Here is a 14,278-nt window from a genome sequence, read left to right on the forward strand (position 1 = left end):
CTGCTGTGCCTTTGCTTGCTGACGTCCCCCTCTCCTGGAAAAGAATGCAGGCTGGACTCCAGAACCCTGCAACAAGGGTGTCCCTTGTTCATCTCTGGTCGTAGAATCATTGAATCATTCAGGTTGGAGAAGACCTCCAAGATCCATGAGTCCAACCCCACCCACCCCCCATGCCCATCCCTCGGTGCCACATCCCCATGGTTCTGGAACACCTCCAGTGACCTCACCACCTCCCTGGGCAGCTGTGCCACTGCATCACTGCTCTTTATGAGAAGAAATGTTTCTTAATATCCAACCTGGGTCTGCCATCTCTGGAGCCCCACCAACTCCCAAATCCATGCAAGGTGCCACTTTCTGTTTCCATCCCAGGTCTCGCTAAGCAGAACTATTTTTGGATATTTGTGCTTTGCCTTTCAAAGAGCATCAGGAAATCATAGCAAGTTCAGGGTGGAGGCAGCTGGGAGAGGTTCTGGGGGACAGTACAGTCAAGAGCATGGGTTCCCCATAGAGAAGGGTGTTTGAGGTGCTTGCTGTGTCACACTGGGGTTCACCCCAGAACTTCTGCTCCATCCCCAGCCAGGCAGAGCTTTGCTGAAAGGGGGATTTTGGTTCGGGAGGCAACCAGCAAGGAGTTTAGGAGGGCTGATGTGGAGAGGAGGTGAGCACACTGGGCTTTGCAGAGCCACAAAACTGGGATGTGTTGGGTCAGATGCACACAGACTCATGCATACATCCAGCTTGCTGCCTTGCACATCCCTTATCTCAGCCCTGTGTGCACACAGCAGAGGATGCATGAGCAGCTGCAACACCCTTGGGATGTGCATTTTTCTCAGTGGCATCATTTATTCCAGCCCATTTCACTCCTGATAGCACAAAGTGTTTTCTGAAACCCGTCAGGTCACATCCAGCTCCTGGGTTGGTCTCCTGGAGGAAAAACCCCGCAGGGAAAGCCTGGCTTCAGGGCACAGATAAGAGTAGATCTTTGCAAGCACGTGTCCCTTAGGGTGCATGGAAGATAGAAATTAAAGCTGGGTTGCAGCAGTCATCAGAGCGGGGGGGTTTGGGGTCTGCTTGTTATCACAGGTATAGGATAGAGAGGACAATTTGCCCAGGATCCCTGTGCTGACAAACCCACCAGCACACACGTGGGCTGGTGCAGTGTGATCGCTTGTGCTGTTGGGTTTTGCAGAGCAGAGAAGAGCAGAGCCCCTGAGCTGTGTAGTGTGAGCAGGAACTTCTGCCCCCTCCCACTGTCACACCCCAAAGCACTGTGTCCTGCCCCACATTGTGATGGCTGTGGTCCTGAGGCAGGATGCATCCAGAAGCAGCTGTGATATCCTCTCTTGGAGTCACAACCAGACGTGTCTCTTGGGTTCCAGATGGAACCTGCAGCAGCTGCAAGAAGTGAATGCCTGTTCTAGATGCCTCCATTCCATGTTTGGCTGGTGGAGAGGCTGTGCTGAGCTTTCCTTGAGGCCATGATAGCCACCACCATGAGCAGGACAACAAGAAGCAGGGCACTCCCAGCACACCTTTTGCTACCCTCCCCACTGCTGCACGTCCCACCCAAGGGTCCTCCATGGTCATGATGCTGTGAGAGGTACCCACATCACCCACTGATCCCTAAATCATCCCTGCCAGGTAGGGTGGGAGGAAGAGCCCCACGGTTCCCAGCAAGCAGACGATGATGAACATCCAGAGGAAGATGCGGTCTATCACCATGGCCACGTACTTCCAGTCCTCCTTCACCTGCCAGGAGGAGAGGGGCTGTGAGCTGTGGGTAGAGGGTGAAGCCTCCAAGAGTTAGGACATGTCTCAAGCATAAGGTGTGGGGATGGATCTCTACAGGGAGGCTGCTGGGGGCACAGCAAACCCCACCCAGGTGTTCCCAAATTGTGGGTTGGGATGCAGGCTCTGAGCTGGGTGATGGATACTGACATGATGTAGAGCAGTGAGCCTGAGGAACACTGAGCTGACCTGGTAGAACCCATATTTCATAGAATCATAGAATCAATAAGGTTGGAAAGAGCACTAAGATCATCAAGCCCGACCACCAACCCATGCCTGTAATTGCTGTGACTGGTCTAGACCATGTTGCTCAGTGCAACATCTATCCTTATTTCCCAGCAGGTGATCATAGATCCCCTGAACTAAGGCCCTCAGCATGCATGGATACAACTGGATATCCCCATCACTGACCCCGTGGAGGGAGCACTGGGTTGGGGAATCCCCCTCACCCCCAGCCCTCAGTTGCCCCCCACTCACCGAGAAGTCAGCATCCTCTGCTCGCAGGTGGTCTGCGATGTACTGCACACCCTCCAGGGCCCGCAGGATGCTGGGTGACAGTGTCAGCCCTTGATCAGAGCCCACCTCCTCCCCCTTGAGGGGCACCTGGGGGGCCGGGCCCCCTGATGCTTTGCCCGCTTGGCGTCCGCAGCTGTAGCGGCACTGGGTGCCCTGGGATCCCCCTGAGGGCACACGGCTGGGATACGTCTTCTCCTCCTCTTCTTCTTCCTCCTCTTCCTCTTCTTCTTCCTCCTCCTCCTCCTCCCACTTGTCATCCACATCGGTCTCCAGCCAGCAGCGGGAGGTGCTGAGCCTGGTCCCCGGAGGGTCATATTGGCCCGTTGTCCCCTCGGCAGGGAGCAGCACCGGGGGTCGCTTCATGAAGAGCCAACGGGGGATGAAGCCCAGGAAGAAGCTACGCACCCAGTGGGGCATGGTGTGGGTGCTGGGGGAGCGGTGGTGCACATTGAGGACAAAGACAGTGATGATGATGGAGAGCGTGACGAAGATCATGGTGAAGAGGAGATACTCGCCAATGAGCGGGATGACCAGAGAGGTGGAGGGGATGATTTCGGTGATGAGCAGCAGGAAAACGGTGAGGGACAGAAGGACGGAGATGCAGAGTGTGATCTTCTCACCGCAGTCGGAGGGCAGGTAGAAGACCAGCACGGTGAGGCAGGAGATGAGCAGGCAGGGGATGATAAGGTTGATGGTGTAGAAGAGCGGGAGGCGGCGGATGACGAAGTAGAAGGTGATGTCTGGGTAGATCTCAGTGCAGCAGTCGTACTTCTTGGAGTTGTACCTGCCAATGGCGTTTATGATGGCCCACTCGCCACTCTCCCAGTAGTCCTTGAGGTCCACGTGGTGTTCCATGTTCTCCAGGTCGATCTTGGCCTTGTCATATGTCCAGGAGCCAAACTTCATCTTGCAGTTCTGCTGGTCGAAGGGGAAGTAGGTGACGTCAATGCTGCACGAGCTCTTGTAGATGGCGGGTGGCACCCACTTCACTTTCCCATTGGAGAAGAGGTGGGCCTTTGTCATGTGTGTCACAGCAAACTCCCCGTCGGCACTGTGGGGACAGAGAGGGTGAAGGGTTCCCCTCAGGAAACAGGGGCAGGAGCTCCATCCATCTGGAATGGGATGGGTTGTGTTGGGATGGGGTGGGATGGGATAGAATGGGATACAATGGGATGGGATCCAATGGAATGGGATGGGATAGGATGAGCTGGGATGGAATGTGGTGCGATGGGATGTGATACTATGGAATGGGATGAGGTATGATGGGGTGGGATGAATGTGATGGAGATGAGGTAGAATGAGAGGATTGGTCCTAGGGATGCATCATCTCACTTGTTGTAGAGCACGATGTCGGGGATCCAGATCATCTCAGAGGGCACCCTGATGGAGGTGACATTGTCAAAGTCCTCCGGGTTCCAGCGCAGTTTGTAGTCACTCCACTCCTGGAAGGAGGCAAGGAGGGCACCAGGTGACCCTGGGTCTGGTGGGACTGAGCTCCCCAGTACCATCCTCCTCCTTTTTTATTCTCTCCATCCTGGGCCCCACGGATGGCACAGACTCCTACCTGCTTCAGCCAAACGTTTGTGGTCATCATTTGGTTCTTCTCATCCTGCAGTGGGAAATGGAGATATGAGAGGAGAAGGACAGAGAAGGTTCATCCCAACACTGCATCAATTCCCATATTACCCTTCTGCCTATCCTGCTCATGCTGCCGAGCTCCCATTCTGCCTCTAGGGTTCAGTTCCTTAAAGCAATTGATACCAGTGCAAGGTGCAGGAGAAATTGGATATTTGCTCACTAGATGGCAGCAAACAATAGTATATTATGGCAGCAAGCTCGGAGAAGTTCTGGTGGGTAGACAAGTGCAAATGCCAGGGATAAATGGGCAGATGGATGGATAGATAAATATATGGATAGATGAATGGGATGATGGATTTATCTAGGCTCTGTGTAGCAGATAGTAGATAGACTATAGATAGTAAAGAGTGGCTGGGCACCCTGCTCTGGGTGACCCCTCTGGGGCAGGGGGGCAGGGGGATGAGACCAGAGGGACCTGGGGTACCTTCAGTGCCAAGCACCCTAAAGGTCTGGGGGTTCTGTGATGGCAGGTGGGTGGGTTGATGGATGGATGGACAGATGGGCGTGTGTGACAGTAACAAACAAGGCATGGATGGAAAAACAAGCCCAGGGATAGCCCTATAGGTATAGATGGTGAGAAGATAAGAATGGGGATAGAGAGCTGTGCAGTTTTCCTTGATGCTCTCTTGCTCTCAGGGGAAGGGACAGCTTGGGATGGAGCAGTGATGAGCAATGTCACCTGCTCACTGGAGGTTTTGTGGAGGCAGGGGGATGGCTTGTCCCCTACTGGGGACAGACAACAGCATGGAGGGCAGAAGAAATGGCTCAGGGGTCCTAGGATGAAATCCCTGTTTAAGCACCTTACCACATCGATCAGTTGTGCTATTGACAGCCCAAACTTCACTATGACCACATCAGAGGTGTTGGGCACTGGCCGTGACCACCGGTTGTAGCCTGTGAAAAGATGCTTGAAGAGACGGTCCTCAGCAAAGCCGTGGGGCTGCTTCTGCTCCCGGGCAGCTGTGGAGACATGCAGCAAGTGCAGAAAGGGTCCCAAAAATTCCCAAAAGTGGACTGTGCACATCACAGGACTCCCCAAAATAAAAGCAATTATGAATGTCGCACTGTCCCTGCAGTGGAGGCTTTCCACTCTGCCTCTTTACTGCTCCATCTCAGCACTGCTTGAGGGAGAGGGCAGGAGCTCCCCTCACAAATCACTGGGTGAAGATTTGGGGTCCTCTCCACCATTTTGGAAGGGGACATTTCTGGGCATGGAAGTGGGAAGAGGGGAATTGGCCTCTGCAACTGTGCCTGCTTTCTGGGCTGTGCAAGGTCAACTTAGTAATGTTAGCTTGGAAGTTGGTAAGAAAATCCTGCTCCTGAATAGCCAAGGGTCACCTCACAGCCCCCTCTAGCAGCTCTTACTGGTGTAAACTGGTTGGGCTTTGCAAGCTGGAGGTTGCAGCTGGTGCAGAGCTTGGGACTAGTGCAGACTTCCCAGAGAGCAGCCATTGGGCTCAACTGGAGGATGGAGGATAGAGATTGAAGGGTGAAGAATGGAGGTTGGAGGATGGAGGATGGGGACTGGGGGAAGGATGGAGGATGGAGGGTAGAGGATGGAGGATGGAGGTTGGAAGAAGGATGGAGGATAGAGGATGGAGGTTGGAAGATAGAGGATGGAGCGTGAAGAATAGAGGGTGGAGGATGGGAGATAGAGGATGGAAACTCCTAGCTGTGTGGAGCAATCATTGGCATTGCTCTCTGGTGCCACTAGCCAGCCCACGTGCTTGTGCTGCATCGCACAGCATCGCTCGCATCTGTCCTTGCTTGCTGCGGAGCCCCATAAATTTCTTCTGTGAAACACTTTACATAGCAAAGCACAGCCAAAAAGGCATTGTACGGGTGGCTGTGCTCAGCAGCAGGACGGATGTACAGCTCCACAGCTGGAGCATCCCCTGTGCCCTGTGCAAGCTCTCCCCACTGCTCAGCCTGGGGCAGGCAAACCCAGAGAGGGACCCTGGTTTTCCCTTGCACATTGCTGGGGGTTGAGCAGTGAGCAGCAGGGGTGTATGGGGAGGAATGCTGCTGGATGAAGGAAGAAGCAAGATGCTCAGCTCCCGGGAGCTCTTAGACTGATGGGAGATTGGGACTCAGGGGAAGGCTGGGCCCAAGGGAAGGGCATTCAGGTACCCCAGAAAAAGAAAGGAGAGCCCTTACCTGCCTGGAAGATGGCAAAGCACCACATGAGGAGGGGTAGGATGCTGCGGCATGGCAACCCCATGCTCCCTGCAGTGTGAGCCCAGATGTGGGCACAGCGACTCAGTTGGAAAAGCCATCATAGTGCAGCTCCAGCAGGGTGTCCTGTGTGTCCCCACCACCAGCAAGCTCCAGAGGAGCCATGGACAGAGCTGGATAGTGTGGTCAAATCTCTTGATCAAGATTTCCTCCCTTTTTTTTCTGGAAAAAACAGCAGAGAGTGGCTCTGTCACTGTGATGCCACCCCAATGCAGTTCTAGGAGGTGGAGTGGTCCACTCTTCCTACAACCAACAGAGAAACCAGTTTCTGACTCGTACTGGGCCCGGACGAAAATGTCTCCGGAGCATTCTCTCCTTATTCAGTGGGTGCAGTGTGGGTTGTGGGACTCCTCTGGGGAGCTCCATCTCTTTGCAGCAGCTGGACCCTATGCTGTCATGGGCAAAGCCAAAGCAGAATTAAAAAGAGACTCCTTGCAGGGGCACTGAGGGTGTGGATGGGCTGACTGTATGCCTTGCTGCAAAACTTCAGAGGACCCAGGAGGAAACATTCCCAAGCCCCTGCCCATGGGACAGAACCATCCCTGGCGGATGCTTTGTTCCAGCTGCTTTTGGGATACAGCACTGGCAGTTTGGTGATGTGCTGGCAGCATGCTCTGTGTCTCAGGGATGGCCTCAGTGATCCTGTCGAGACCTCTGGGAAAGGCTCTGGGTGCTCTGGGGGCACCTGGGGGTTGTCTTGAAGCTGGATATCCACTCATCCGCCATCCATCCATCAACACAACCATCCATCCATCCATCCACCCATCCATCCATCCATCTGTCCATCCGTCCATCCATCCATCCATCCATCCATCCATCCATCCATCCATCCATCCACCCATCCATCCATCCATCTGTCCATCCGTCCGTCCGTCCATCCATCCATCCACCCACCCATCCATCCATCCACCCATCCACCCATCCATCCATCCATCTGTCCATCCGTCCATCCATCCATCCATCCACCCACCCACCCATCCATCCATCTGTCCATCTGTCCATCCATCCGTCCATCCAATCAACCATCCATGCGTATGCTCAGATTCCCTCTACTTTGTACATCAAATCTCTGCAATGGGGAAAATCTCTTGCTCTGCAGCAGTCCCAGACTTCTAGCTCATGACTCCCCCATGACCAGCTTGTGCCCTACCAGCAGCTTCTACACTCTGGACAGGCAATTGCCTTATCCCCAAAGCAATAGATCAATGGATCTTCCCAGCCCAGTGCTGATTTTGGTGAGCGAGGACATCCTTTGAATTCCCACCCAGTCAAACCAAGGAGCCTTCATTAACTTGTCATTGCTGGGTTTTTTTTTGCGCAGTTTTCAACTTGTGGCCATGCTGATTAATACACGGATGGTGGAGGGGGTGGAAAACAGGAGGAGAAACAACGGTCACCGCACTGAGATAAAAATGACAGATGTGGCTGAGATATCTAAAAACATGGGAGCGAACCAGGCTGCTGGGGAGCTGCTCCTTGGGCTTGATTGCAGAGTGTGACATAAGAGAAAGTTGAGGATTTAGGGGTTCTCCCAAGGATAAACATTGGAGAAGAGAAAAAGGTGCCCAGGCTGATGGGAAGCAGTGCAGGGAACAGCCGATACCTGTCAGGGATGGGGAGCTCTGCAGGGAGCACAAGGCTGGGGATGTGCACCCATGTCTTGAGGTTTGGTTGGGGATAGGGAAGGTGATAAGGGAACTGCCTGGGGGGCTGCACCCCTAAAAGCACACTGTGTGATACCTGCATCCCCACAGCATCCCTATCTCCATCGCTGCCCCTCCTGCATCCCCATCACCACTCCCCTGTATCCCCATCACTAACCTTAATGCATCCCCATCCCATCGTTGCCCCTCCTGCATCCTCATCACCACCCTTAATGCATCCCTGTCCTATTGCTCCCCCTCTTGCATCCCCATCACTGCCCTTAATGCACCCCCATCTCATCGCTGCCCCTGCTGCATCCACATCACTGCCCTTAAAGCATCCCCATGCCATCACTGCCCCTCTTGCATCCCCATCACTGCCCTTAATGCATCCCCATCCCATCGCTGCCACTCCTGCATTTCCATTGCTGCCCCTCCTGCATCCCCACTGCTACCCTTAATGCACCCCCATCCCATCACTGCCCCTCTTATGTCCCCATCACTGTCCCTCCTGCATCCCCATCCTTCATCACCCCATGTCCAAACAATTTCCCCGATGGATTTCCCATCTCTTCATGACACCAAGTGCACTGACCCCTCTGCAGCACTGCCCCAGGGGACATGAAATGCTCACTCGGGCTGTGCCAGGCGCATTCCCCCAGGGCTCCAGCAGCCGCTCAAGGCTGAACCTTGGGATGCCTGCAGGCGATCCCAGCTGAGCCCTCAGCAACAAACGTGCAGTCAGGGCAGCAGCAGGAATAAATAACTTCCAGAGAGCTCATTGCTTTTGTGCTCTTCTGCTTCGTTTTAAAGGGAGAGCGTGGGGGATTTTCAGATGAGAACTTCACGCGCAGATGGGAAACTTTCCCTGCTGCTCCGAGCATTGAGGCAGTGCTCTGCATTCAAAGAGGAGGATTTCCCAGGGAATAACCGCGTCTCTCCTCCCCACCCAGCCCTGCCCTTTACCTGGAGAGAAGTCCTGTGCTCCGTTCCCTTCGCTGAGCCCACGAACGGGGGGGGATGCTGTGCCGCGGAGGCTCCGGCGTGCAATGGGCTCCAGTGGAGGATGTTCTGCTGTCCTCAGAGCGGTGACGAAAGGGGAGGAGGGAGGAGGGTGAGCCCAGAGCGCTGCGAGGAGGAGGAGAAGAGGGGAGGAAGGCTCTCTGTGGCCCCCTGCCCCCCTCCTTGTCCTCCTGTGTCTGGGTGGGATGTAGGATGTGCAGCAGGGCAGTGGGGCTGCAGCACGGCGTGGGGCACTGCACTGGGCACTGCGTGGGATACTGCAGTGGGCATTGCATGGGGTATTGCAAGGGGCATCGTGTGGGGGCACTGCATGGGGCATTGCATGGGGCATTGCAGGGAGACTTTGCATGGGGAATTGCATGGGGGTATTGAATAGGGCATTGCACAGAGTGCTCCCTGGTGTACAGTGAGGGGCATCACATGGAGTTCTGAATGGGGTGTTATAGGGGAGACTGCATGAAGTATTCCATAGGCAGTCCAAAGGGCACTGCACAGAGTGTTGCAAGGGGCATTGCATGGGGTGTTCCATGCGGTACTGCAGGGAGGTGGGGGCAGCTGCCCCCCACTAGCTTAGGGTTTGTTCACTCACCCACCTGCCCTGAGCTGGTTTTGGGGCCAACCTGCTCATGGGCAGCTCCCACAAAATGCTGCCAAGGAGAATGTCACAAAATTGGGAAAGCATCCTGAGTCTCCCCCACCTTGCAGGACTATTTTCCCTTCCACCTACAGCCAGACTGAGATGCCCATTTAGTGCAAACAGATGGATGGGGACAGAGCTTTGACAGGGGGTCTCTCTCCATCTGAAGGAGATGGGAAACCCTGAGCTCACCCTTCTCACCTCCTTCCTGGGTAAAGGCACAGCCCTGACCCAGACCACTCTCCTTTCTTCCTTCCTGCTAGGAAATGTACTGCACAACCTTCCTGCGACTGATGCCCAGGACTGCAATTTCCAGCCCTGGGGGACCTGGAGAACAGTTTGCATCCTTTCCCCTGGGAAGTGAACAAGGAGGCAGAGTCAGGCTTGGGGACACCAGAATGTGCTTCTCTTCCCATTCTGCAGCCCAATGTTGGGCCCCAGCTCACCTGCACGGACTGAAATCAGGGCAGTGGGTGCCACCTCTGGATGCTGAGCACCCAAAATACCCGAGGAGAGGAGCACTGAAGTGGTGGCATCACCACTCTGGGTGCTGTCCTTCACTGAGGAAGGAGACAAAGCAGACGTGGCAATAACGCTGACGCCTGGCAGAGCGCAATGCATCTTTATTGTGTTGCCTGCAGCTCCTGGAGATGTGTCATTGCTGCTGCCCGAGGTGTTCCTTTTGCCCAGCCCCAGGGTTGTACAGTGCACACCTATGGTGCCCCCAGGCCCTGTGATGGTGTGTCCAGGACGTGTCCTCCTTGTGTTTAAACAGATCAGAGTTTTCTGCCTCTAGCTATTTTCCTAATGCCCAACCCTCTGTAGGTTCAGTGCACTCTGGTTGCCAGCTTCAATTTACTGCTGGGCTGCTTGTATTCATCTCCCACAGCTCCAACCCAGCACTTCTCTGCCTGTGTGTGTGCAGCCACACCATCCCCATCCCCATCCCCATCCCCATCCCCATCCCCATCCCCATCCCCATCCCCATCCCCATCCCCCCCCATCCCCATCCCCATCCCCATCCCCATCCCCATCCCCATCCCCATCCCCATCCAATCCCCATCCCCGACCCCATCACCATCCATGCCCCAGAGGAGACGGCGATCATTTGTAGAAAGGAACGGCATGGATGAAGACAGGCATCGCGTTTGGATTTTTGGGGTTGCACACAGTAATCCTCGGAGTGCCCTTCCAGCTTGAGATGTTCCATGTTTCTCAGATTTTGGCTGATTTTGGCTGGTTGCAAATGGTTGCATGGGCATAGCATGTTCAGGGAGAAGCAAAGGGGCTCAGAGCTCTGCTGGAGAAGGAAGGAGCCTGCAGCAGGGGACACACGCAGTGCCATGGGGCTCTGCCATACACAGGCAGAGCTCCTACAAGATAAATGTATTAAATACTCGGGGTGATGGGCATCATGTGGATGAGGACTTGCACAGCAGGCTGCAGCCCTCAACCCCACCCAGCTTGCTTTGCAAATGCCCTCTGCGAAAGGACTCCTTGAAAGCAATACAGCATGAGTGCAAAGCAGCATCCTACCAGCAAGCGAGGTTGTACAGTGGGCAAAGGCAGAGCTCAGCCCATGTCCTATGGCTGGGCAGCAGCAGCACGGGTGGCCGAGCGCTGCAGGCGGAGGCTCAGCTCATCCTGGAGGCGCTGGGAAGAGGCGTCGAGGACGTGGGCAAGGTGGGAGGTGAGATTCAGCACATGGGCCACCAGGCGGATGTCCTTGCGCAGCCTGTGGGTTCAGGGCAGGGACATGGGTGGGTATCAATGGCATGAGGTGGCTGAGCCTCCAAATCCTATGGCTTCAGGCAAGGGATATGTGTCTGGATGTCAATGACGTGGGGTGTGGTTTAGGGGCATGGTGGTGATGGGTTGGGCTTGACCTTGGAGGTCTTTTCCAATCGTGATGATTTTCCAACCTTCATGATTCTCTCATTCTGTTTGGAAAGAATATGGCTGAGCCTCCAGACCCAATGGGTGGATATCAGTGGCGTGGGACATGGTGGGGATGGGTTGGGGTTGGACTTGGTGATCTTAGAGATCTTTTCCAACCTTAGTGATTCTACAATTCTATGTCAATGGCAGGGGATGGGGGAGCTCCAAATGCTATGGGTTCAAGGCAGGGACACATGCATGGCATGAGATGACTGAGACAACAAACCCTGAGGGTTCAGGCCAGGGATACATATCTAGATATCAGTGGCATGAGACATGGTGGGGATGGATCAATGGTTGGACTTGATGATCTTGGAGGCCTTTTGAACACCCAGTGATTCTACGATTCTGTATCAATGATGTGGAGTGACAGGCCCTCCATATCCTACCTGATACAAACCAACCAACCACATGTGCTCACCAACAGCACTGAGCATCCTTAGGGCCACGCAGAGCAGCACCCTGACGTGGTAACGCCCACCTGTGGAGTTTGGGATGATGCTTCCTCCTACCTCCATCACCTGCAGGAAGCATCTCCCCTGCCTCCCCCCTACCAGGGACCTCCAGATTTCAGCAGAACTCCCCAAGAACCATTCATTTCTCTACGCCCATAAGAACAGATGACTGTTGGGATTTGGAGTGCTGCTCACTTACTTCTCCCTCTTCTCCACCACCTGTGGGTGATCGCTCTGGGCCATGTGAGCCTCCAGCTCCCTGCGCACGTTGTCCAAGCTCTCCCCAAATTCCTGGTTGGCCCCACGGATTGCAGGCAGTGCCTCATTGATCACATCCTGGTACCGGGGTTGGGGTTCCTCCAGCACAGCCGCCGCCTCCACATCCTGCAGCGTGGCCTTGTTCTGCTGCAGGAGGCTCTGCAGGTGCTCCAGCTCCTCGCGGGATGCAAGAGGGGATGGCACACGGGGTGGACCGCAAGGATTTGGGGCATGGAAAGTGATGCCACATTGCTCAGGGTCCCCAAGGGGGTCCTGCTGGGGGGTGGCATGAGGGAGCAGGGCGCACAGCCCCACCAGCAGGCAGCAGGCCCACGGGACCATGGTGTCCTATGGGGAGAGGTGGGCGTCAGCACCCCGCAGTGGGGCTGGGATGCTCTTTGGGTCCCTTCTGCATCCCACCAGGGACCCTCAGATTTCAGTTTGCATCAGCAAAATCCCTCAGGGACACTTCTTTTCCTATAAGGGATTGAAAACTTTTCGGCTGCTGGGATTTAGGATCTGAGAAGTGCTATGTCCCAAAATGCAAATGGGGGGGGAAACTGAAACACAAGGGGGCTGGCGCTGATCCTGCCCCTCCAAATCCCCTCCATGGAGGAGAGAGGGGCCGTGATGGGGAGCAGCAGACAGCTCGGCTCTTCCAAAACCAACGCTGGAAACCACTGGAAACTGCTGGCAGCGGGGCTGGAGGGGCGGGGACCAAAGCAAAGCGCCCTGAAGCATTGGGGAAGGACCGGAGATGCCATTCGGAGACCGCAGCGCCGTGGCACCCGGCCCTGCCATGAGCTGGCTGGGTCTCAGCACAGCGTCTGCTGGCACAGAGAGCCAGGCTCCATCCTGGCCAAAGCCAGCAAAACTCTTCTTTTCCTCTCCTTCCTCCCCAAAATGCTTTCGGATTTTTGCTCTGGGGAACTCTCTGCCTGTCGGGGGTCTGGGCTGTGCCAGAAGCTGGGTAAGGAGCTTTTATCCGGGTGGGGCACGGGTGGATGGGGGACACTCAGCAAAGCAACTGGATGCCCATAGCTGGAAAAAGCACAGCTCATGGGGACTCACATCCCACCCAGAGCAACTCTTTCCTCCAACCCCCCCAAATTCCCACCCTCCCCACCCCCTAAGCAGGGAATGGCCCCCGGCCCCCCATGCGCTTTGTTTGCAACGCTGCAATAACCCCCCCTCCCCGACACACAGTCTACAACCCCCCTTTTTCCAGCATTTCAGCCCCACTGCTCATTTTGCAGTTGGGGAAACTGAGGCACCAGAGTGGCACTGCTCCCCTCCCGTCCCCCACAGCCCCCATCCCACTCACTGCAAGGCGAGGCGATGATCCTGCAATGGGATCTGTGCTCTGGAGGCTGGGCCAGCCCACGCACATGTGCACACGCATGTGCACACATACACTGTGCTCAGCACTGAGTGGGCCATGCTTTGAGGTCTGGGGTGGGATGTATGGGGTCATGCAGCCCCCCGGAGGGGGATCTGTGTGTATTACAAAGCTGGGAGGGGTACAGGTGTGAGCAACATGTCCAGACAGCATGCACGTGTGTGCACGCATGTGCTAAGCGTGTGGATGTGCTCAGTGTGCACGCGTGTGGGGCATACGGGTGCTCAGCTTGCACGTTTCTATGCATGCTTGTGTGGATGTGTCTGCCAGCTTGTGCATGCAGACCTGCATTTGTGTGTGTGCGTACACATGTGCATGCAGATGTGCACGTTTGTGTGCGTGTGCACAGGCACGCAGGTGTGCAGGTGTGCGTGTATGTGCAGGTGTGTATGCACGTATATATGTGTGCATACGTGTGTAAACCCGAGGGGTGCAGCAGGAGCCGAGATTTCTGCAGGACCTCTTTGTTAACGCCCCCTAAAATGTTATTTGTGGCAAAACCCACCGGATTTGGGCACCCATGAGGACCTGTGAGACCTCCACCCCAAAACCATGGGGTATGAGGGGTCCCACAGCCCCAGGAAGGTGGTGGTGGGGCCGAGGAGCGCTCCCGTGTCGGGATGTCCCCCGGAAGGACACACCTGTGGGTCAGCACCCCTGCGCTGAGTGCCGGAGGGAGCGGACCGGCGGCGCTAGGACCTGCGAGGCGCTGCTGGGAGGGGGCGTGGCCACGGGGAAGGGGCGTGGC

The 14,278-nt window shown here is 55.5% G+C and overlaps 2 protein-coding genes across 4 annotated transcripts; both read right to left on the reverse strand.

Moving 5' to 3' along the window:
• Positions 1–102: 102 nt before the first annotated feature.
• CHRNA2 (cholinergic receptor nicotinic alpha 2 subunit) lies at positions 103–8,871 on the reverse strand. Of its 2 annotated transcripts, XM_031603913.2 has the most exons (7): positions 8,787–8,871; positions 6,100–6,339; positions 4,748–4,902; positions 3,869–3,913; positions 3,637–3,746; positions 2,266–3,355; positions 103–1,749 (listed from the first exon to the last, which is right to left on the reverse strand). In XM_031603913.2, exons 2-7 carry the CDS (start codon positions 6,161–6,163, stop codon positions 1,624–1,626), a joined length of 1,590 nt encoding a protein of 529 aa, XP_031459773.1. In that variant the 5' UTR covers positions 6,164–6,339; positions 8,787–8,871; the 3' UTR covers positions 103–1,623. The 2 variants fall into 2 exon arrangements, with proteins under 2 accessions (XP_031459773.1, XP_089992650.1); XM_090136524.1 differs by lacking the exon at positions 103–1,749 and having other exon boundaries at positions 1,983–3,355.
• A 1,711-nt stretch (positions 8,872–10,582) lies between these two features.
• On the reverse strand, positions 10,583–13,533 carry LOC149919253 (uncharacterized). 2 transcript variants are annotated; one of them, XM_090136729.1, is made up of 4 exons: positions 13,456–13,533; positions 12,073–12,479; positions 11,017–11,215; positions 10,583–10,777 (listed from the first exon to the last, which is right to left on the reverse strand). In XM_090136729.1, the coding sequence occupies exons 1-3, from the start codon at positions 13,531–13,533 to the stop codon at positions 11,065–11,067; spliced, it is 636 nt and encodes a 211-aa protein (XP_089992855.1). In that variant the 3' UTR covers positions 10,583–10,777; positions 11,017–11,064. The 2 variants fall into 2 exon arrangements, with proteins under 2 accessions (XP_089992855.1, XP_089992854.1); XM_090136728.1 differs by having other exon boundaries at positions 10,583–11,215.
• Positions 13,534–14,278: the final 745 nt, after the last annotated feature.

Source organism: Phasianus colchicus, chromosome 2, assembly GCF_987193195.1.
Source record: "Phasianus colchicus chromosome 2, bPhaCol1.hap1.1, whole genome shotgun sequence".
In the NCBI taxonomy this organism is placed as follows: domain Eukaryota; kingdom Metazoa; phylum Chordata; class Aves; order Galliformes; family Phasianidae; genus Phasianus; species Phasianus colchicus.